We start from the raw sequence: 23,890 nt of genomic DNA, 5'->3' as shown, positions 1-23,890 counted from the left end.
TCAGCACAGGGGAGGTATCACAACTCCTACAAAGAGTCAAGGAAAGACACTGAGAGACGATGGAGGGAGTTGAGGTTGGGGGTCGACGTCCCAGGAGTCCCGGGTTACAACCGTGGGGACAAGCCCCCGACAGCCCCCCAGCCCCCCAGCCCCATCTCCCCTGGAAAGAGGGGCCCAACAGACCCTGTCCCGCTCCGCCCCTGCACTCGCGGCTCGGAGGCCCCAATATGGCCGTTAAGCCCCAAGGCCCTTCACTTACCTCGCGGGGTCTCGGGGATCGCAGGCCTTGGCCGGGGGATGCGGGACTCTGGCTCGGCTCAGCACAGGCAGAGATCCCAGGCCGACTGGCGGGAAGGAGAGGTCCTTCGTGAGGACTGGGGAGACTCCCTACCCCAGAACAGGGGCCACGCAGGGTCCCCGCTCCTGGCCTTGGCCTGGGAGGGTCCGGGCGGCTCTGAGGACTGAGGTGCTCCCTCACGTTGTGCTGCGGAGACTCGGAGAGGTAGGGGCCTTGGTCTAAGGGGCTGGCAGCAGGTGAGCTGAGGGAGGATTTCCAGGTCCTGCCGGACTCAGGCTGAGGACTGTCAGGCTCCTAAGGAGTCTCCAGGCCCTGCTGCCATTAGCGTGAGTGGCCAGCCGCAGGGCAAGAGACAGCAGCTCCGGGCTCTGCCAGCAGTCAAGGGAGGACCCTGGGTGAGGACCGGGGGAACCACCCCCCTGAAGGGAGGGGGACCAGAGACAATATGGCCTGTCCCCTCCTGCGGACCCTTAAGATCCCAAGAAAGGAATGTCAGGCTGACACATCCCATCATTTCTCCTATCAGGTCTCAGGCAGGTTAGAGCTTTGATCTGCAGGTGCAGCCCCAGTCAGAGGAAGGGAGGGTCCCAGGTCCTACACGGAGTCCAAGTGGGGATTCTGCATCACTCTGAGGACCCCACGAACTCTGGGCAGAGAGGCCCTCCCATAAGTGTTCATCAGTAGGTGCCCCCGGACTCGAGGGGTGGGCTGAAGTGCTCCCTGCTTTCCTCCTCCAGGGTACCCTGGAAGATCACAGCGTCTCCTTCAGAGCAGGGGAGGGGGGTGGGGGCGCGGGTCTTGCCAACAGTTATTAACAGGACGATCTTGAATGTGAACTGCGAGGACCCCCCACCCGGACACTGGGATCTTCCCTGTCAGGAACACTGGCGTCACCCCAGTAACCCCGGGGCAGGGCTGTCTGCCTGGGGACCCGAGGCTCACACCCCCTTCCTCCACCGGGTGCTCAGGGCCCAGGCTGACCAGGGTAAAGAGAGGCCTGTGGGGGTCCTAGAGCAGTGCCCTGGGGGACCCTGCAGGGGCGGCCGTGGTCAAAGCCAGGGCGGGATCTCTCCGCTGAAGGGGCTCCCCCACCTCACCGTCCCCCTCTCCAGGTGCCCTCGCCACCTACCAGCCCTGCCCAGTGTCGCCATGCCTCGGGGCCAGAAGAGCAAGGTCCCTGCCCGGGAGAAACGCCACCAGAGCCGTGGTGAGGCTCAGAGTGTCGGGGGTGCTCCTGCTGCGGCAGCACCAGCCGCCGCAGCAGAGGAGCCCCCCCGCTGCCCCCCACCCGATGTGGGGGCGATGCCCCCGGGCTCCCCCGAGGCGGGTCCCGCCCCGCAGCCCCAGGGCGCCCCCGCCCCTGGGTCTCCTGGCGCGGGCCCTCCAGGCCCGCCACGTGACCAGGGCGCTGAGAACGCGGCCGCCCCCGCGGCCCCCCCGGCCACCCGCAAAGACCCCCTCACCCGCAAGGCCAGCTTGCTGGTGCAGTTCCTGCTGGAGAAGCACAGCAGCGGGGAGCCCATCACGCGGGCCGCGATGCTGAAGATGGTCAGCAGGAAGTACCGCGAGCACTTCCCCGAGATCTTCAGGCTCGCCTCGGAGCGCATGGATCTGGTCTTCGGGCTCGAGCTCAGGGAGGTCGACGCCTGCAGCCAGTCCTACACCCTGGTCAGCAAGCTGGCCCTCCCGAGCGACGGCAACAAGGGGCTGCCCAAGACCGGCCTCCTGATGGCGCTCCTGGGCCTGATCTTCATGAAGGGCAACCGCGCCACCGAGGAGGAGGTCTGGGAGTTCCTCAACATGCTGGGCATGCACCAGGGCAGGAGGCACCTGATCATCGGCGAGCCCCAGAAGCTCATCACCCAAGACCTGGTGCGCCAGGGCTACCTGGAGTACCGCGCGGTGCCCGCCAGCGACCCTCCGCGCCACGAGTTCCTGTGGGGCCCGCGAGCCCGCGCGGAGACCAGCAAGATGCAGGTGCTGCAGGTGCTGGCCAAGATCAACGACACCGTGCCCAGCAGCTTCCCCGCGTTGTACGAGGAGGCGCTGCAAGAGCAGCAGGAGCGCGCAGCGGCCCCTGGCTGGCGCCGCGTCTAGTCAAATCAGCTGGGGCGGCTGCTTTTCCTTGCGGTGGAAGAGGGCAGTCGACCTTCCAGGTCGTGCAGAGTCCTAGGGGTTGGAGGGGACAAAGCACAGGTCTTCTTCCTATTTGTTCGAAACGGCTAGCTTCTATAAACACATACACAGTTATATTTATTTAGGTGTTTTCCAATGTTTTTTCTTGGAATAGCTCATTTAGTTCGAGTATAAACTTAAGAATGACATGGCTCTCATTTATCGCTGTTTCACAAATGAGAGTTACAGCGTTGGTGTCTATCACAAAGAAAGTCACAAACCATCTATATTGTATTCGTGATCCAAAAGCAGGTAACATGGCACTGCAATAGGGATTTTCATGGAAATGTGGAAGAACCACACAGTAAAAGAGTTAGGAACACATAATGGAGAACAAAATAGTTAAAAAAAAATAAAAGGTGTTTAATTCATGGTTTGCCTTTTCCTTTTAGTCTTAGTAAAAATATAAGATACTTTAATTTTTTTTAGCTTTAGAACATTTGTTTTTGTCCCTGTGCACTGTATATTCTCTGCTATCTACTGGAGTAAAAATGAACTTAAATGGGAGGGTGGTATTTTGGGGGGTTCATAATAATAACTGCCATTCATTCAGACCCAATATTTCTTAATGAGTATGCCAAGTGCTTTACATAGTACATAAATGCCAACGTTCCTATAGGATAGAGCTTAGCGAAGTTCACTTACAGATAAACGGCTTGTAAATATCTCAAGTTCACACGAGTGGTGAGTGACCTCCCTGGGACTGGATCCCTGGTCTGGATTGGTCCGGATCAGTCTAGAGACCCATGCTCTTCCTTTCTTCCCAGCCTGAGCCAGACCTTGTAGCTTCTATTTCGTTTTTCTTCTCATTACTCCAAGATATATGTCATGGGATAAACAAAACCCTGACCCAAAGCAGTGTTTTGGAATACACAGCCGCAGTAATAGTAATGCTGAGTAAATGTGTGAAGAAAGAAAAGAAAAAAATTATATTCAGTGACAATATGATCATCTATATAGGCAATATCAGATAAGCTGAAAAGATCGGGGGCTCTCCAATTTATCCTGCTCTGCCCTTTCTGTGTAGGAAGGAAATCTGTCAGGAGTGAAACTGTGTAAGATGCTGTCTAGCTGGCGCAGAGAAGGAAGAGATCAGGGTGAATCCTCTCTGACAGCTTAACACCCGGGCAGCCCCCGGCCTTGTGTCACAGCTTCCCCATCTCACATCTTCCTAGGGACAGTGTCCCAGTGTCTGCAAGGTTTGCAGTCAGGAACCTGCTCAAGTGTTTGCAGGGATGAGGATTTGCCAGCAGCCTTTCATCAAAGAGACAGAAGACAAAATGAGAACCCTGTATGAATGGGGGGCTAGGCACCAACGGCACAGAATACAGGGAGTGCTGAGAGACCATGCCTTAGCTACTCTCAGACCTAGAGGGCCTCAGGTAGAGCTGCAGCCCGAGCATCCCCTAACTCATTCTTCAAGGTTCTCAGGGATATAAGAACCATGGTTTAAGGGTTGTGTCCTCGGGTCAGTGGGCGGGGGGGGGGGGGGGGGGGGGGGGGGGGGGGGGGCCCCGCCCAACAGGTATCATGGTGAGGACCCTGAATGAGGAATGAGGAACTGCCCATCCCAGAACAGTCGGGGCTCCACAACACATACCCTACTTTCTGCCTTGTGTGGCTATGGTCACCCCTCATTTCCTCTGGTGGGGAGCAGAGGAAGTGACTTCAGAGGGAGGTGAGGTCCTTGGGCCTGTGCAGCAGCTCTGATTCTGCCCACGTACGAGACCCTCATAGGCCTTCATTGTATTTAAGGTGAGGACAATGAGTGCTGGTGAGTGGACCCCCGTAACAGAGCAGGGCACACAGAGGCCTCGGGCAGGGGTAAGCCAGCGAACCGCAGCCTGACTTCTCCCTCCAGTGTCCCCGGAAGGTGACGACCTCGGTGTAAGGCTGGCTGACTTAGTGGAGGAAGGAGCCCCACATGCCACCCAGAGTCAAGGTCAAAAACCTGAGCAAGGACTGAGGGGCTACTAGCTCCAGACGAGTGGGATGTCACAAAATTCTGCCCCTACTATCATCTTTCAGAAGATCCCAACAGCCCTGGACAGACAGGATTCATCCTGACACTTCCAGTCTGGAGCTTCCAGGCAAGTAAAGGCCTTAGTCTGAGGAGCACGGGTTTTTTAGGGGAGTGGAGGGTAGATTCCCAGGTCCGGTCATGAGTCAAGATGAGGACCGTGAATGAGGAGCAAGGGGACCACTCACCCCAGAATCGAGGAGAATGCCCAGAGTCCCACCCTTGCTGTCAGCCCTAGGAGGCCCAGGGCAAAGCTCCCCAGCTGAGGTGTCCCTCTTTCCACAGGAAGTGGTCTCCCGGAGGAGAGGGCCTTTGTCTAATGGGAGCAGCCTCACTCAGTAGAGGGAGGAAACCTACTTCCTAACTGGTGTCAAGCTGATCATTCTAAAGGAGGATAAGGGGACCCCAACCAGAACAGAAGGGGCCACACAGAGCCCTGCCACTGGTGTCTTCCCTCAGTAAAGCCAGGAATGGGGGCATGATGAGTCCCACTCATTTCCTTCTAGGGCCATCTCAGGGAGGTGAGGCACTTGGTCTAAAGAGGAAGCGTCAGGTTAGCAGAGGGAGAAATTCCAGGTCATGCCACAAATGAAGCACAGGGCCCTAAGCACAGAGGGAACCACCCAGATCATAAAAGTGGAGATGCCACAGAATACGTCTCCTACTGTCAGCCACGTGACCACAGGAAGTTTTGCCACGTAAGGCAATCCTAGGTGGTCGGAGGGAATTAATAGGAGTTAGTGTGAGAGAACAGGCCTCCAGGTCATAGAAAGGACCAGAGTGAAGCCTGAGGACTAAGGAAAACACCCAACGGAAAAGAGAGGAATAAACAGTCTCACCATCCTCTCAGACCTGAGAGACCCAGGTGTGGTAACAGGATGAATCATACTCACTTCATCCCATGGTGTCTCATGGAGGTGAGGGACCTCGTCAAAGGCGGTGACCTCAAGTATGCAGAGGGAGAATTTCTAGATTGTATTAGGAGTCAGGGTGAAGACCCTGAAGACTGAGGCAACCACCAACCCCTTAACAGTGGGGGCTGAGGCAACCGTCCAGATTCCAACCAAGTGAGATCTGAGGGGGCCACCAACCTCCGAACAATGCAGTTCCACAGGGCCTCACCCCTTCCACCAGTCTGGAGAGAATATGGATGGGGGGGGCAGATGTGGCTCTTGCTTGCTTCAGCTTCTGAAGTCTGGAGTGTGAGCTTCTTAATGTGATGTGAAGTATCTCAGGGGTAGCATTAGCAAGTTGTACAAGGAGTCCAGTTTTTTTTTTAACCTTCTATATTTTCTATTAAGCAGAACATGATAACATGTTATTGGCATAGGGACTGTCAGAAATGTGTAATAACTCCACGGGAAAATTACTTGGGAATTACGAAAAAGAGAAACAGGACAGTAAATGGTTAAATTCTCGGTGAGGCTGATTCTTTTAGTCTTTAATATGTATCTGTATCTATATATCTGTCTATATCTGTATAGAAGATGTATATGCAGATATTATATGTATATATATCTGGATTTTTCTCTGCTTATTCAGGAATGTGGGAGAAATGAAATCATAATACATTAGAAATCCCGCTTACTGTCTAATGCCCAAGCACTAATTCAGCATCTGCTCTTTGGAAGACTCCATGGTAGTATGAGGGAGTAGTAAGAAAAAGAAGACTGAGCCACTGCCCATAGAATTACAAGTCTAGGAGCAGCTACCATCAAAGGAAGATGGTGAGATACACTCTAAGACCTAAAGGTCAACAAAAAAGAAGGGCTGAGGAAGTTCCAGCTGAGAGCAGTCAAGTGTAAATTACCTGAGGCCAGGCGGTTCGGGGCTGGGACTGTGCAAGCCCTCAGAGGCAGAATACTGGGTTAAGTGAGGCTAAGCAAATCATAAAAAAAGGGGCAGACATCAGATTGTGTGTCTGGGAGTGGACAGACTGAAGCCTGGAATGAAACCTGCTCTAAACAGCTACCTTGGGAGTGTGGGAAAACCAGAGACCTCTCCACCTGAAGCAGGAACAGATGGGGTCCTACGCTCCTATCCTACTGCAGGTGAGCACAGGGTACAAACTAGGCGTTTCATGTACATCATAGCTAAGAAACCTCAAAGAAGCAGGGTGATACTCCCTTGAAGTGTGGTCAAGACGCCACCAAGTTCACACTCTGCTTTGGATGAGGAGAGCCAGAGCCCACTCCATTGAAATGGCATTGTAATTAGGTTTTCTTGAGTACAATTCTGTAAATTCTAAGCTGGGCACCACTGAGTTACCTCTAACTGGGTAAGACTCATAGTGAAATTAAACAACATATGCTCAAATAGGGACAATTTTCTTGCCAGGCAACATATTGGCTATTTTGGTGTTCTCTGTCCTGCAGTGCATATTCCCTGACATATGCTGGATCAAAGCAAACAAACAAAAATATTACAAAGGTGTGGGTGGTATCATCTGGGACCAAAATGATCAGAGTAATAATTGTCATTCATAAGAGACCCAATGTTTGCTAATCACTGTACTAGGTGCTTTATATACATTTCATACAGTTCCAAAAGTCCTGTAGGCTGGAGCTTATCCAATGCATTTAACAGAGGAAGAACTTGAAATACTCTCAAGTTCAGATGGTTAATGAAGTGACCAAACCAGGAATAGAGCCTGGTCTGATCTCTCTGGAGCCCACACTGTGCTACTTCTCCCAGCCTGAGACTGATCTTGTGTCTCTTGATTCATTTCTCTTCTCACTGTTCCACAATGGCTCCTAGGTGGTAAGTATGAGGACCCTGCAGCCAAAACATTACAAGCAGGGCCTAGGGAAGGAAGGTGAGTGTGATAATAAACCGCAACTGGGGGATTATCTGTGGGATTCTTCTACTTAGGATCCTGCTGTCCCTCACCCCAGGGTTTCTTGAGAGCCCAGTGCTGGCTTTTGTTCAATTCCAGCATTTTCCCACATTACAGTATCCTTCCCCCAGGTCATTCCTACTGTGACCTACTATCCAACTCTGGAAGCTCACCTGCTGGCCAATTCTTCACCGTCTTTTTCTCTGAAGGACATTCCTTGTTGCCAATGTAAAGACAGTCCAGAATCACCTGCCTTCCTCCCGACTTAGAACATTCCAGCTCCCTGGCAATCATTTTCTTCATGTGGAATGTCTATGACAGCAACAGGCCCTGGGATATAAAAGGTGGTTAAAGACAGGTTTGACACATCCATGTAAAAGATCACTTCAGAAACAGAAGTTTAGAACCCATGTATGTTTTCACTACATTCTCAAAATATGTCCCAAGTGGGCTCATAAGTAGAGTTTGCTTTGGCACAGCTACTAGTTTGGGGATATGATCCTGCAAGCAGAGAAGGTTTTTGAAATCATCCTGAGGTATGCAGTATAATTTTAACAGTGTGGTATTTGAGACTGGCCTCTGAACAAATACACTGATGAGTGAGCTTAACTAAGTGGTCAGTAACCAAAGCCTCCCTCGCAATTTGGGGATGAGGAATGACCAGGGATTTCACTATGAAGCAAACATCTAGTGAGGCTGAAATCCTCAAAACCCAAAGTACTTCTATGAGAGGAAAATGGTTCCTTGGTAGACATGCTATCTTTGAACAGCAAAGATTAAAATAGTTCCCCATCTTTCTGCTTCCTCTTACCTCAGTCCTTGCCACAGAATACCTTGGTTTTTCCTTGGGCCTAATGGCACTTGTAAACTGTCCTGCACATTCAATCATGCTGAGGGTTGCCTGGACTCATAAGTTAAGGTTTTGACCATGCTTCAGTAGAAAGAGAACATTCTTTTCCTATTGAGAATCTGGAATCTACTGCAATGGTTAGTCCAGAAAGAAGCTTTCATGAGAAGAAAATGATCCCTCCCTGCTGAAGTTTTATAGAATCCTTTGGATAAACCTCATGTGATCTTGTATTGTGAAGCTCACCTATCACAGGGTAGGCTCTCAAAAACGTAGAATTTCAAGGCAGACTTAGCCTTGCCAGAAACTCCACCAGGAATAGAGGAGATTGTTTTCATAACAATTTCATTTTTTCTTTTTAGATTTATTTGAGAGAGAGAGAGAGAGGGTGAGCAAGGCAAGGGGCAGAGGGAGAGGGAGAGAGACTTAAGCAGATCCCCAGCTGAGTGTGGAGTCAACATGGGGCTCAGTCTCACGGCCCTGAGATCATGACCTGAGCTGAAATCAGGAGTCTGGGTGCTTAATCGACTGAGCCCCCCAGGTATCCTGTGTTTTCATAAATTCTAATAATAGCTCTTTCCCTGAGTATCTACTATGTAAGTTTGTGGGACAGACTAGAGCTACTCACCCACAGGTGCCTTGCCCTCCTCTTTGACACACCAGTAGACTCTTCAGCCCAGTTCGCTTGTAGTTAGAAAGGGTCATGGGACGACCCTTGCCACTGAAAAGTAAGTGGAAGCATTTTTTCTCATTTCTGAGCCTACTGACAGACAGTATTCCACCTCCACACTTCCTTCTTCTGCTCTATAGCAAACACTGAAACCCGCGTTTAGATGATGGATGGAGCCTGAATCCCTGAGTCACGTGACAGCACAGACCCCCTTCCAACCCACATCCAGAAATGAGTCTTCATTCTGTGAAGCTGTTCAGATTTCACATTGGGTCTATTGCATCAGCTAGCAGTTACTTTAAAACACAGCTGCTATTTCTGTTGTTAGACTTATTTAAATATTTTAATTACCAAGATAATGGTGCATATATTCTTGCAGCGAAATAATTCAAACAATACAGAGAAATCACAACTGTCTGTTTAAATCATGCCTAATAAATTCAGCAACATCTTCTGTGGTGAATAAAATTAGCCCATGACAGGTATTATTTTAAAACTGATTCCGTAATTTTCTTTTTCTACCAGGACTTACTTTATAAACTGGGAGTTTGTACCTTTTGACCACATTCACCCATTTCACCCACCCCACTTTCTACCTCTGGCAACAACCAATCGGTTCTCTGTATTTATTCACTGGGAATTTTTTTTTTTTTTTTTTTTGGTGGTGGTGGTGTTTTTTAAAGATTCTCACATATTAGTGAGATCATATGGTGTTTGTCTTTGAATTATTTCACTTACCACAATGCCCTCAAGGTCCATCCACGTTGTTGCAAATGGCAGGATTTCCTTCTTTTTATGAGTGTATAATACTTTATAGGTATTACATTTAATTTATCCATTCATCCATCAATGGAAACTTAGGTTGCTTCCATGTCTTGCTTACTGAAAGAACGCTGCAATGATGGTGGAAGTACAGATATATTTTTGGCTTAGTGTTTTCATTTCCTTTGGATACACAGGTGTACTATAAAAATTTACTGTGACTTCAACATAGACTAATCTTTTCTTCTGTCATATCTAATCTGTCATTAGTCCAAAAGAGTGTGTATTTTTATCTCAGACATTGCACTTGGTACCACAAAGTTCATTTGTGTTTCTTTATATCTTAGGTGTCTCTATTTAACATGTTTTATTTTTATTCTTATTTTTTCAAAAAAATCAGATAGTTATAACTCTTTTGAGGTCATTGTCTACTCATCCTATTATATCATTTCTAGATAAATTTTGATCAGTTAATTTTTATTCCTACTAGTGGACATATTCTTCTGCTTCTTTGCATGCTTGGCAATTTTTTTAAATTAATTTTATTTTATTATGTTATGTTGGTAATCATACATTACAACATTAGTTTTTGATGTAGTGATCCATGATTCATTGTTTGCATATAACACCCAGTGCTCCATGCAGTACATGCCCTCTTTAATACCCATCACCGGGCTAACCCATCCCCCCACCCCCTCCCCTCTAAAACCCTCAGTTTGTTTCTCAGAGTCCATAGTCTCTCATGGTTCATCTCCCCCTCTGATTCCCCCCTCATTTTTCCCTTCCTATTACCTTTTTCTTTTTTTAACATATAATGTATTATTTGTTTCAGAGGTACAGGTCTGTGATTCAACAGTCTTGCACAATTCACAGCGCTCACCATAGCACATACCCTCCCCAATGTCCATCATCCAGCCCCCCCATCCCTCCCACCCCCCACCACTCCAACAAACCTCAGTTTGTTTCATGAGATTAATAGTCTCTTATGGTTTGTCTCCCTCTCTGGTTTCATCCTGTTTCATTTTTTCCTCCCTTCCCCTATGATCCTCTGTCTTGTTTCTCAAATTCCTCATATCAGTGAGATCATATGATACTTGTCTTTCTCTGATTGACATATTTGGCTTAGCATGATACCCTCTAGTTCCAACCATGTCGTTGCAAATGGCAAGATTTCGGTTTTTTTCTGATGTGCATGCCTGGCAATTTTTGATTGGATGCCAAACATTGTGAATTTGGCCTTGTTCACACTTATCAAGCCCAAGTGTGTCAGATACTGTTTCTCTCTCTCTCTCTCTCTCCACACACACACACATATATATTTAATACCTATATGTTCTTGGGCTTTATTGTGTAACTCAGGTAAGATTCTTAGAAACACTGTGTTTTTTCAATTTTTGTTTTAAAGGTTTGTTGGGTGTTGCCAAACCCAGATAAATATAGGACTAAGCCTGCATCATGACAGAAACAACTTTCTGAGTACTCTCTCTGATGCCCTGGGCATGGTATGGTTTTCCACTCTGACTTGTGCAAGTAGGAAATGCCCCATGTGGAGTCTGAAATTCTCCCCCCTGTGCAGCTCTCTCACTCTGGTACTTTGTCCTGTGAATTCTTAACTTCCTGGTCCTCCTCTGACCCTCAGTTTCATCTTCTCAACTCCTGAGCTGCAGGTTTTATGTTGACTACCAGTCTCTGCACTATGGACTCAAGGCAACAAGCTGGTGCAATTCTAGGCTTACTTTTTTTCTTTTCAATGCTTTGGGAGTCACTGTCTTTCCTTGCTTGATGGCCAATATATTGAAAATGGTTGTCATATATATTTTGGCACTTTTCCTGTTTTCTTAGTTGCTTCTGGCAGGTGGCTAGATCCATTTCCTATTATTCCATCTTCTCCAGAAGTGTAAGTAGTATAATCCAAATTTAAAACCTAAATTTTTATGACAAATAAATGCTTTCAAACTGCAAGCCATCCAACATTTGAAACACATTAGAATAAAAACTTGGATGGAAAGACTATGGAACACACACAAGTATGTTTGTGTGTGTATATATGTATGTGTATACATATATATATATTCATAGATACACATTTATAAATAAGTATTAGAGTATAAACATGCAGGGCAAAATATCAAAAATGTTCCTCTCCTCCTTGTGGAAAGGTATATGATTACTTAATTATTTATGGTTTCTATATTTTCCAACACTGATAAAACACATATGCATTTCTTTTATGTTTATAAAATTCTATAAATATTTAAAATATGATTTACATACCCTGCAGAGAAACTGAACCAATAGGATGCTTGTGTGTGTGTGTGTGTGTGTGTGTGTGTGTGTGTGTGTGTGTATACATCTTCATGTATCTATGTACCTATTGATCGATCTAGAGAGATTTATTGTAAGTAATTGACTCACATGATTATGGAGGCTGACAACTGCCAAGATCTGCAGAATGAGTTGACAAGCTGGAGACCCAGGACAGCTGAAGGTTTAGTTCCGGTATGAAGGCCAGCAGACTTGAAACCCCAGAAGAGCTAATACTTCGAGTCTAAAGATAGGGGAAAAAAATGTCCGATCTCAAAGGCAATTAGGCGGGAGGAATTCTCTCTTAGACCTTGTTCTATTCAGGTCTTCAAGTGATTATAAGAGGAGTACCCACCTTAGGGAGGACAATCTATGAATTTAAATGTTAATCTCATACAAAAACACCCTCACAGAAGCACCCAGAATCATGTTTGACCATGGCACCCCATGGCCCAGTTAGACTGACACATAAATCTAACTATCCTGACACTGAAAGGAAACACACATTCTCTAACTTAACCCTTTAATAATTAGGAAAAATATTTAAAATCTAAGTATTAGGCTATGTGCACTCAACCAGCTTAACGGGCTCCCTCCAGAAAGTTTTAAGTTATATTTTAAAAGCAGAAATATATACATACACACACACACACACACTCCTCCCTGACATGATTGGATTCATTCACTATTTTCAACATTTATATGAAGTGCTCTTATGCAACTAATAGTGGCAACAACAAAAGACATTGATTGCTTTCAGTATTACACGTTGTATTTCTATGTTTGTTACCCAAGCTCATATAAAGAAACTGTGCTATTTAAAATACATAGTATTTTCACTGCTGCCATTAATTCTGAGTAGTAACTGAAAATGTACTTCTTTTTTTACTTATTGATTTTCATGAGAACAATGTCAGATAAAGCAGATATTCCCTCACAGACTATTATTTAACACATTTCCTAAATTAACATGTGAGTATCTTTCACAAAGTAAAAACCACATAAACAGAACTGGGATTCATGACTTACTTAATTCTTCTCCCCTACTGTCAGTGTTGCTAACTTCCCAGTTGTTAGTTACACATCACATACTTATTTTCTGGTAAAGACATTCTTCTATTACAAAGTTTGCATTCATAAATTGTCCTGATAACAAAGGCACTAATGATTTTGTTCACATTGATATAAATTTGCATTATTTCATGCCTAAGTAATTTTCTCCCCATGGTATTACCTGCTCCATGTTATTTTCTTTTCCTTTATTAAAGAATTATATTCTCTCTTCTCCAGTGAGCATGTTTTATTTCTTTGCTTTTGAACCATGGCCCTCTTTCCAGAACTCATCAATTCCCAAGTTTTCCCACATGCTTTTGATCTGAAGGTGATTCTGCAGATTTTCCATTACACAGGGCATATACATATTAGTTGGCAGTGCAATTCTCATACTACTTTACTTTTTCTTTTTAAAAAATCTGCCCGTATTCTCCAAAAAAGGTAAAAAAGAATGACTAGACACCAGTATTTTCCCTAATACCATTTTATAGTCAGAGCAGCACCTCAATATTGCAAATCGAAACTCTTCCTTCTTTTTCCACTTTATCATCTTGTTTCTTTAGTATGCCTATGCTGCAGATCTAAATGATTTGCTGCCCCATTCTTGCTTTTAAGTAGTTATAAATTCCCACTGGATCATAAAGCAGTTGCTATTATTTTTTAAAAAAGATTTATTTATTATTTGAGGGGGAGGAGAGAAGGCAGAGGGAGTTGGGCTGAGCATGGAGCCTGACCTGAGGCTCAATCTCTCTACCCTGAGATCACAACCTGAGCCAAAACCAAGAGTTGGACACTTAACTGTCTGTGCCTCCCAGGTGTCCCAGCAGTTGCTATTATTTTACATGATTATAACATATGCTCTGTCATTTTTACTCTCTCTGCAACTCTTGTGTTCTATATTCCTTACTGAACATGGACACTTTCCTATACTTTCGCTGTACTGAAAACCACTTCTGCTCAATAATCTGCTTTGTTGGGGCCCCTGGGTGGCTCAGTCGGCTGAGCGTCTGCCTTCGGCTCAGATCATGATTCCCGGGCCCCGGGATGGAGCCCCACGTTGGGTTCCCTGCTCAGCGGGGAGCCTGCTTCTCCCTCTCCCTCTGCCTGCCGTTCTGCCTACTTGTGCTCTCTTTCTGTCAAATAAATAAATAAAATCTTTAAAAAATATATTCTGTTTTGTCAAACTGGCATTACATATTCCGATTCCATGTCCCTGAACACCCATCTCTCAACAAGCAAATTTCCTAAATCCTCTGTATTTTACTGATTGGAACATCGAGGTACGACAATCCTGTTATCTAAAACTGCATCTTTCATATCTATATTCTTTGAAAAATGTTCCTGTGTCATTTTCTTATATATTTTCATTTTCCTTCATAACACTGCTTGATTTATTCATCAATATAATTCAGTCCCATGAGTCCCAGTAACAATTTAAGGATATTTATGTAAAAAAGACTTTACAATAAAATAATACAATTTAAAATTTGAATGATTAAACCTAGATTTTTTTTTTTTTTAATAAGAATAGAAATGCCAAGTTGAATTCAACAAGGACCTAGCACACAACATGTCTGTTGTATATCCCTGTTTGGGAACAAAGTTTGGTCCTGTCCTTTCTAATAACCAATGTGAAAAGGAGATCAAAATACAATAAGTAATTGATAAGACCCATAAAATGAAAACCAAAGCCATTATCTGACACAGCTCTTTTTAAACTACCAAAAGTGAAGGAGAGAGAAATAGAAAAAGAGAATGATCCACTTCCCTTCTGTCCTTCAATGTCTGAGGAGGAAACCGTGTAGGTGGCTTACCTCCTCCTCCCTGTGAATGCGGCACATGTCATGGCAAGAACAATCTTGTCACACAAGATTATTAAATAAACTGCAATCTAATGCAGATTGTAAAGTTTTAACATGCACTTATTTGACAGGGGGATAGAGTTCCTTAAGTTTTGGGGTTTTTTTTAACCCCACATGTATTGATTCATGTAATGACCATAATCAGGATACAGAACTGTTCTCTCACCATATTAAATGTCTCCAACACTCCCCATCTGAAGTCTCACCTTTCCCCAAACCTTAAATCTTGACAACCATGGATCTATTTTCCATTACTATAATTTTGTCATTTTGAGAATGTTATAAAAATCAAAACCTACCATATGTAAGATTTCACATTCAGATCGGCTTTTTCTCTCAGCATACTAAATCTCAAGATCCACTGAGGATGTTTCATGTATCATTAATCGGTTCTCTTTTTAATGCTGAGGAGTACTCCACTGCGTTGATGTACCTGAGTCTTTCATACATTGAGCAGCTGACGTCCAGTTGGGTCATCTTAAATTCTGGGCTGCTACAAATAAAGCTGCTATGTACATTTGTTCGTGATTCTTAGCATTTCTTTTCTCTAAGTTCCTAGGAAAAGGCTGCTTGATCATATGGTAGGTGTGTGTTTAACTACATAAAGCTGACAAACTGATGTGCAGAGATCCTGGACCATTTTACTTTCTCACCATCCACGTATGAGCAATCCAACTGCTTGAAATCTTCACTAATACTTGGTATTTTCAGTAACTTCTATTTTAGCTATTATAGTAGGTGTAGAGTTGCATCTCATCACTGCATGAATTCACAGTTCCTTAATGGACCTTCGTGTGGAACATATTTGCATCTGCCTATTTCCCATTCATAGATCCTCTTTCGTGAAAGGTGTTCAAGTTCTATGCATATTTTGTAATTGTACTCTTTTTTTCTTATGGTTTGTTCAGCCTATTCTTTCTTATTTCATTTGGGTACAAGTCTTTTGTCATGTAGGTAAATTGCAAACATATGCAAATCTTCCTGTCTATGGTTTTTATTATCTGTTTTTAACAGTGTCTCTTGCAAAGCAAAAGCTTTTAGTTTTGATGAAGTACAACTGATCAATACTTTCTTTACAGATCTAAAGGTAGATCCCAAAACACTTCATGGTGGAGGGGAGGCGCATGCCGTACAGTTGTATTGGCTCTGTAGCCTGCAAGAAAAGGTGGATGATAAGATCAGAGAAGGAAAAGGTTTTAAAGTTCTGCCCCTTTTTCTTCCTGGGGAGTCTTGGAACCCTGACTTTCCACTCCTACACTATAGGGAGCAGATAAAGTACCTCAAGCCTATACATAACAGGGGTTTAGGTAGCTGTGGCACTGTGACTCCAGAGAATATAAAAACACCTGAAAAGTCTTTATAGATAAGTACTGGAATTTTTAATTATCATTTTAATAAACTATAAAGAATGGATGAAAATAGAATAGTTACTATCGCAGCAAATCACATGGTAAGACAAAATAATTCATGGGTTTTTTGAAATTGTGCCTATGTATATATGAACACAAAATCACTAACACACACAGATGGTAGGTGTTCTTACTATTCCATACACATCTTACTATAATTGAGGGTCAAAGTCACTGTGCCGGACATTGCAATGTTATGCAATGTCAAAAGATTGAGAGCTCACAAAAACATCTGGTTCAGCACCTTACCTTTAGAAAGTAAGTATTTTTTGGACAGAGGACACATAAAGTCTGGTTGGTGAAGAAAAAGAACAGTTAAGTCTGTTTATTATCTGACAGCCTGCGATGGCCTGAATGTTCATCTCCCCTCCACAATTCGTATGTTGAAGCCTATGTCATTAGGTCATGAGGGAGGAGCTCTCGTGAAAAGGCACCCAAGGGAACCCTCACCCCTTCTACCATGTGAGGACACAGTGAGAAGTCAGGAGTCCGCAACCCAGAAGAGAGCCTTCACCAAACCGACCACACTGGCATCCTCATCTGAGACTCCCAGCCTCTAGATCGGAGAGAAATTTCTGTTGTTTATCAGTTACCCAGTCTGGTAGGTTGTTATAGCAGCCCGAATGGACTAAGACACAGCATATCACCTGTCCCGGGCACTAGGCCTTCTGCTGCAAGTTCTCCATCCTACATCTACCCTAGGATCCTCACCTATTATTTATGAGGGATCTAGCTGGGCAAAATCTCAGAGCTTGTAGGGAGGTGACATTACTAGAGAGTCTTGGACAAGGAGCAATAATCACATATAAGGATCTGCCTGAGGGAGGACTAAAGTGACCACAAACATTAGAACGCCAGCATTACTACATCCTCCCCTCTGCTTTCAGACCTGAGAGGTACCAGGCAGCCGTATTAAGCTTCGGCTGAGTGGTACCCAGGATCTAGAAGGACGTCAGGTCACTGCAGCAAGAGAAGCGTCCTTCATCTCCTCCTCTCCTCTTTTCTGGGTATTGCCCAGATGCTGCCTGCCATTAGGACACAAAGCATTCTCCAGGCCTCTCGGATTCCCCTACCTCACCACCCAGAGTCCTGCAGACTTTTCACGGAGCAGAACTGAGGAAGATGCCAACAGCCAGGAGGATGAAAATCTAAGCACTTCGCAAGCCCCACCTGCCACAGAGAACTAACGCAGAGGCCCTTTAACCCAGAAGGCACCTTAGTTGATGCAGTTCCTTTTGCTCGTATATAAAATTAAAGAGCCCATCACAAAAGCACACATACTGAAAAAGGTCAACAAAATGTATAAGGGCCATTTTCCTGTGATCCTGTGGAAAGCCTCTAACATGTGGAGCTGGTCTTTGCCCTTGACTTGAAGGCTTTTGACACAACTACACATTGTTCTTGTCAGCAAGATGGATTTCACCCATCATGGGCATTAGAGTGCTGCCGGTGGTTGCAAAAGACTGGTCTCCTGATGACCTTCCTGGGCATGGCCTTTGTGAAGGGCAATTCACCACTGAGGAGAATATCTGAGAATTCCCGAACGTGATGTAGATATATGCTCGGAGAAAGCCCTTCATCTGTGGAGAGGCCAGAAAGCTCATTACCAGAGATTTGGTACGGGCAAAGTACTTGGAGCATCAAGCAAGCTCCTGATGGTGATCCTACATGCTATATAAACTCCTGTGGGGTCCAAGAGTTCAAAAGAACCAATAAGATGAAAGTCCTGAGATTTCTGACCAAGGTCAATGATACAGACCCATTTCTGCCTATGCCAATATGGAGTCTTTGTGAGATGAGGAAGGCAGAGCCTGAGCCAGAGTGGCTGACGCCACTGCTACAGCTCGGCCATGGTCCAGGGTAACATCCAGCAGCTTCATTACCCCTAGTACGGTCTTAGGCAGGTTCTTCACTTTCTGGTCGAAAAGGTCCATCAACCTTATAAGCAGTAAGGGCGAGGGGCTGCTGCTGGGCAGGAGGGAATATATTACGTATCATCGTCATATTCCTGTTTTACCGGGTAACTTGGAGATTTTCCTTCCTTCACTTCTTTCTTTCCTCCTTTCTTTCCACTTAGTTTCTAAATGTTGTTCCTTTAAATAGAAAATTTAAACAGCTTCAGAATGTAAGCTTATGAATCACCACTTTGATTATACATTTATTGTTTTGCATCAAGTTTAGGAGTAGAAGCTATGCTGTTTTGTAAAACCAACTGGGAAAATTTCCATCTTATTTTGTGATCTAAAACAGAATAATGTGGCAATTGAGTAATTGCTTCTTTGGAAATATGAACAGATTCAACAGTAAAATTGTTGTGCTCAAGAAATAGTGATGAAGTGAAAAACAAACGCTCAACTCTTGAATTCCCGAAACATTCAGTTTGTTGCTCTGAAAAATCTACACACACACAGATTTACTTAGCTTATCCAAGAATGTAGACGAAATTAAATTTTAATAAATTAGATACTATATTATGTTCATTGGCTCATTCATTCCCTAAGCATTAACTGAGTATCTGCTTTTTGGAAAACACCATGTTATTTCTGGGGATGTTAGGATTTCTATGATAGGAGCAGTTGGAAGTTGGTGGGGTATTACAGTAGTACACAGAGATAATTTAAAAGAAGAAAATAGGAGGTGGGATTCTAAGCAAGAGCAATTAAGTGTAAAAATCCTGAGACAAGCCCGTTCAGGATTTCGGTAACTGCAGTTCTTCAGAGGTACTGGAGTTCAAGTTTCGCCCTGTGGTCTGAGAGGTAAGGCTGTGGGACGGGTGAACTGGCGCCAAAACCTCAAATGATGTGTCTCAGAGTTGAGAGACTAAAGCCTGCAATGCAAAGTAGCTCTTAGCAGTAATACATGGATCCTGGATAAACTAGGGAGAATGTTTCTATTGGAGCAGGCAATATACATGTAATGGGTACTTGTCCCACTGCATTTGATAACCATTTGCAAAGTATTTATCTATATTCTCAACTGCAAACACAGTCTGCCTTTCATTTGAAAAAGTAAGGATAACATGTTTCATAGATCCACACATAAAGATGTAATGTGTCCAGCTGGTATACTTAACAACTACACCTAGGAATCTAAACGTTGGTAGGTGGACCTGATTTAAATGATAAGATTTGAAATCTGAGGTGATGTTGTACTTGGATCAGGCTTTTTTGAGGGTCTTAGATGGGGGAAATGTATTTTGTATCAGGTAGGGACATGAAACAATGGGGCCTAGAGGGTAGAGTGGGGCATATAGAACTGTATGGGGGCCCACGATTCCCTAGCTCCCAGTGATCATACCTTTGCATACTTCTACCCTCAAGTGTAGGGCCTACGGCTGAATTCTAAGGAAGAGATTATGACAAAGGTGTTGGGATGTCACTCCAATTATTATATTGCATTCCATGTTAAAGGTAAGACAACACTCCTCTGATAACAGATGCTATATAAGACACCATGTTGCTATCAGATATGCTCTTGCTATCTTGCTTGTTTTTGAAGAGGAAATCTGCCATGTTTGGAATGGCCTATGGATCGGGCCCAGTGGCATGAAACTGCAGGCTAGGTTTAGGTACTGAGGTTAGTCTCTAAATCACCGTCAGCAAGAAAAAAAAGCCCTCTAAGTCCTAGAGACAAAAGGAAATTAATTCTGGCAAACAAAATGAGCTTGAGAGTGGATTTTTCTTGGTCACTTCCAGTTTCCAGTCTAACATGAAAGGAACTTACTTTGTCACTCCCATCCTCACAACAAGAAAACATCTGAACCAACTGCAAATTGGCAATTCTTCTTATACCCATCAGAGGTCACAAGGCTGACTGCTGCTGCCCAAAATGGAGAGAGAAACTGTTGAAATGGAGAATTACAGCTCGCTGGATCATAAGTCTGGGAGCAGAAACCAGTGCTGGAGTCGGCACCGGGATTGGAACACTTAGAAATTACTGGAGACTCCCTGCAGAGTAGCCTCGAGTTAAAAACTCTAGGCAGGCCTAGTCTAATAGGGGCCCCTAAACTTTTCTAAGTTTTACTTCCAGGAGCCCTATTAGGTTCTTATAGTGACAATAAAGGTCAGACAACAATGCCACTGTACTTCTAGCAGGGGAAAGGAAAAAGCAGCCAGCTTGAAAAATGCCCAAAGTGATCTGTTCTTCATAACAAGGCTTGCCGACAGAGAAACTATTTACCAGAGCCTAACTGAGTGGGATTTTATTAGAGCCTAAGCCATCTGGGGGAGGGGAAATGCCAACTCTAGCCCCCTCTAGCCTTCCAAGAGGAGGAAGAAGGGAAATAGCCCCAAATAGGCCCTCTTTACTTCCTGTTCTACCTGAGGTGTGAAAAAAACTGAGAAGCACCTGTGAGGTCAGAGCGCAGGGGCATAGGCTCGCTACAAAACTGACACCTAATCATTAGATTACGGAACACTCCCTCATGCCCCACACCTCACTACCACATCAACAGGGCTCCTGTCCAATAACAAAAGATTGCAACTGAAAGAGCTGTATGCCTCGGACCTCATTTAAGAAAAGCAGAGAAGATGAAAAGGATACCAGAGAAAATGTAGTCTCTGACAGCTGCAGCTATAGCAAACAACAGACACTGCCTGACTCCAGGCCAGAAAATCATAAAATCTTTCACCCCGTACATTAGATCTAGCTTTCAATAACAACAACAAAAATTATAAGGCATACATACTAAAAGACAAAAAACATAGTTTGAAGCATCAGGTCCAGAATCAGATGTGGCAGATATTTTGGCATTATCATAGCAGGAATTTACAATAACTATGATTAACATGCCGTGGGCTATAATGGAAAAAGGGAAACTTTGCAAGAATAAATAAGGGGTAATGTGAGCAGAGAGATGTAAGCTCTAAGAAAGAATCATAAGGCGGGGCGCCTGGGTGGCTCAGATGGTTAAGCGTCTGCCTTCGGCTCAGGTCATGATCCCAGGGTCCTGGGATCGAGTCCCGCATCGGGCTCCCTGCTCCTTGGGAGCCTGCTTCTCCCTCTGCCTCTCTCTCTCTCTCTGCCTCTCTCTCTCTCTCTGTCTCTCATGAATAAATAAATAAAATCTTAAAAAAAAAAAAAGAATCATAAGGCAATGCTAGAAATCAAAAAGATTGCAAAAGAAATGAAGAAAGCCTTTGATGGGTTCATCAATAGGCTGGGCATGGCTGAGGAATGAAATCAATAAATTTGAAAACATGTCAACAGAAACTTCCAGATGAAATGCAAAGAGAAAAAAAAGAATGAAAAAGATGAAAGAGAAGAGCCAAAAACTGTGGGACGACAAAAGATGTAACATTAGTGTAACGGGAATACTGGAAGGAGAAAGAGAGCAAGAAACAGAGCAAACGTATGAAGTAAAAATAACTGAGAATTTTCCAAAATTAACACCAGATGCTAAACCACCAATCCAAGAAGCTCCAAGAATGCCAAGCAGTATGAATAACAAAAACTACACCTAGGCAGAGCATATGCAAACTGTAGAAAACCAACCCAAAGGAGAAATTCTTGAGAAAAAGGTACCTTGTGTAGAGACACAAGGGTAAGAATTACATTGGCCTTCTCTTCACAGACATGCAAGCAAGAAGAGAGTTGAATTAAAGCTTGGAAGATTGAAAAACAAAACCCTACCAACCTAGAATTCTATATTGAGTAAAATTCTCCTCTGAGGTGAAGGAGAATAAAAGATGCTCACAGACAAACACAAACTGAGGAAATCTGGTACCAGGAGACCTCCCTTGCAAAGAACGTTCAAAGAAGTTTTTTTTGAGGAGAAGAAAACTAATATAGGTCAGAAACTCCCACCTAAATAAGGATGAGACGAATGGCAGAGAAGGAATAAATGAAGGCAAATATTTTTTTCTTTATTTGAGCAAACAGATAACAGTCCAAAATAATAACAGAGATAATCTATTCCATAATTATACCTTACGAGGAAGTAGGATGAATGACAGCAAGGTTATAAGAAACAGGAGGGAGGAAGTGGCACTACCTGTGAGTCTGTAGCGCATTATTCGAAAGTGGACTTGGGTTAGTTTTAAATGCGTATTCCAAAAGTTAGAGCATCCACTGAAAACAAGTAAAAATAATTGCTGTGCCAAAGAGGGGAGAAAAAGGAATCATAAGATATTACGGTAAGTAAGTAAGTAAGTAAAAGTAAGTAAGTATAAATCCCCCTATAGCGATAATTACTTTAAAAGTCAGTGGTCTAAATACACTACTTAAAAGAATAGAATTCTCAGAGGGGATAAAAAAAAAACAACCCACGACCATATCATACACTGTCTACAAGAAATCCACCTTAAATGTAAGGACACCAATAGGTTAAAGAAACTAAAGAGATGGAAAAAGACATACCATTCTAATATAAATGAAAGGAAAGCTGGACTAACCAGTTTTCTTTCAGACAAAGCAGAATTCAGTTCAAGGAAAATTACCAGAGAAAAAGAGAAGTATTACATAATCACAAAGGGGTCAATTCTCCAAGATATGTTACCATCCTTAATGTGCACGCCCCCAAAACCACAGCGTCAACAGACATGAGGGAAACACTGATGAGGCAAATACACAGTTCTAATGAAGAGACTTCAGCACACCTCTCTAAGTAACTGACAAATGCAGCAGTCAGAAAATTATTAATAGTCTAATTAAACTGGATAGCACCATCAGTGAAGAAGGTCTACATGACATTTTTAGAAAACATAATGACAGGAGAAAACACACTTTTTTTGTTCCAAGTTCACATGGAACATACATCAAGATAGACCACATTCTGCGCCATAAAACACCATCCAATTTAAAGAACAGAACTCATACAAGCATACTCTAGGACCACAGTGGAATTCAACTAGGAATAAATAACAGAAAAATAGCATAAAAATCTCAAGTAGGTGGAGATTAAACCACATACTTCTACATAAAAAGATGCTTACCACTATATCACATTTGGAAATTGCAAATTAAAACCAAGAGATACCACTACACACCTGTTAGAATGGCTAAAATCTAAAACACAGACAAACCCAAACACTGGAAAGGATGCAGAGCAATAGGAATTCTCATTCAGTGCTGGTGGGAATGCAAAATGGTACAGCCACATGGAAAACCATTTTAACAGAATCCTACAAAAGTAAACATACTCTTGTCATACCATCCAGCAAATGCACTCCTTCGTGTTTACCTACATAAGTTGAAAGATTATGTTCACACAAAAAGCTGCACATAAAAGTTTACAGTAACATTATTCATAAGTGCCAAAGAATGAAAGCAACCAAGATGTCCTTCAACAGGTGAATGGATAAACAAATTGTGGTACATCCAGACAATAGAATACTGTTCAATAATATAAAGAAATGAACTTTCAAGCTATGAAAAGACATGGAGGAACGCTAAATGCATACTGCTAATTTAAAGTAGCATATATGAAAGATTACACACGCTCTTATTTTAAATATGTGCCATTCTGGAAAAGGTAAAACTAGACAGTAGAAAAGATTAGGGATTCAGGGGGATGGAGGGAGGGTGCCTCAGTGGAGCACAGGGGATTTTTAGCACAGCGGAACTACTCTCTGTAATACCATAATGATGGATACATGTCATTATATGTTAGTCAAAACCCATAGAACGCACAAAGCAAAGAGTGAACTCTAATGTA

General features: G+C 43.8%; 1 protein-coding gene and 1 long non-coding RNA gene across 2 annotated transcripts; one reads left to right on the top strand and one right to left on the bottom strand.

Moving 5' to 3' along the window:
* The first annotated feature begins 306 nt into the window (after nucleotides 1-306).
* Nucleotides 307-2,395, top strand: LOC112812957 (melanoma-associated antigen B4-like). The gene is made up of 2 exons (XM_025857913.2): nucleotides 307-502; nucleotides 1,411-2,395. Exon 2 carries the CDS (start codon nucleotides 1,448-1,450, stop codon nucleotides 2,393-2,395), a length of 948 nt encoding a protein of 315 aa, XP_025713698.2. The 5' UTR covers nucleotides 307-502; nucleotides 1,411-1,447.
* LOC141374318 (uncharacterized) lies at nucleotides 2,335-7,652 on the bottom strand. Its single transcript, XR_012381094.1, has 3 exons — nucleotides 7,503-7,652; nucleotides 3,119-3,366; nucleotides 2,335-2,467 (listed from the first exon to the last, which is right to left on the bottom strand). It is a non-coding gene; the product is annotated as an uncharacterized lncRNA (long non-coding RNA).
* Nucleotides 7,653-23,890: the final 16,238 nt, after the last annotated feature.

The sequence above is a fragment of the Callorhinus ursinus genome, unplaced genomic scaffold (assembly GCF_003265705.2).
Source record: "Callorhinus ursinus isolate GAN/ISIS: 27379988/994484 unplaced genomic scaffold, GSC_fseal_2.0 scaffold16, whole genome shotgun sequence".
In the NCBI taxonomy this organism is placed as follows: Eukaryota; Metazoa; Chordata; class Mammalia; order Carnivora; family Otariidae; genus Callorhinus; species Callorhinus ursinus.
This window is presented reverse-complemented; position numbering and strand designations above follow the sequence as displayed.

What these genes read in the sequence shown, in the direction of transcription:
- LOC112812957 (XM_025857913.2), top strand. Translation starts at nt 1,448, where the DNA reads ATGCCTCGGGGCCAGAAGAGCAAGGTCCCTGCCCGGGAGAAACGCCAC.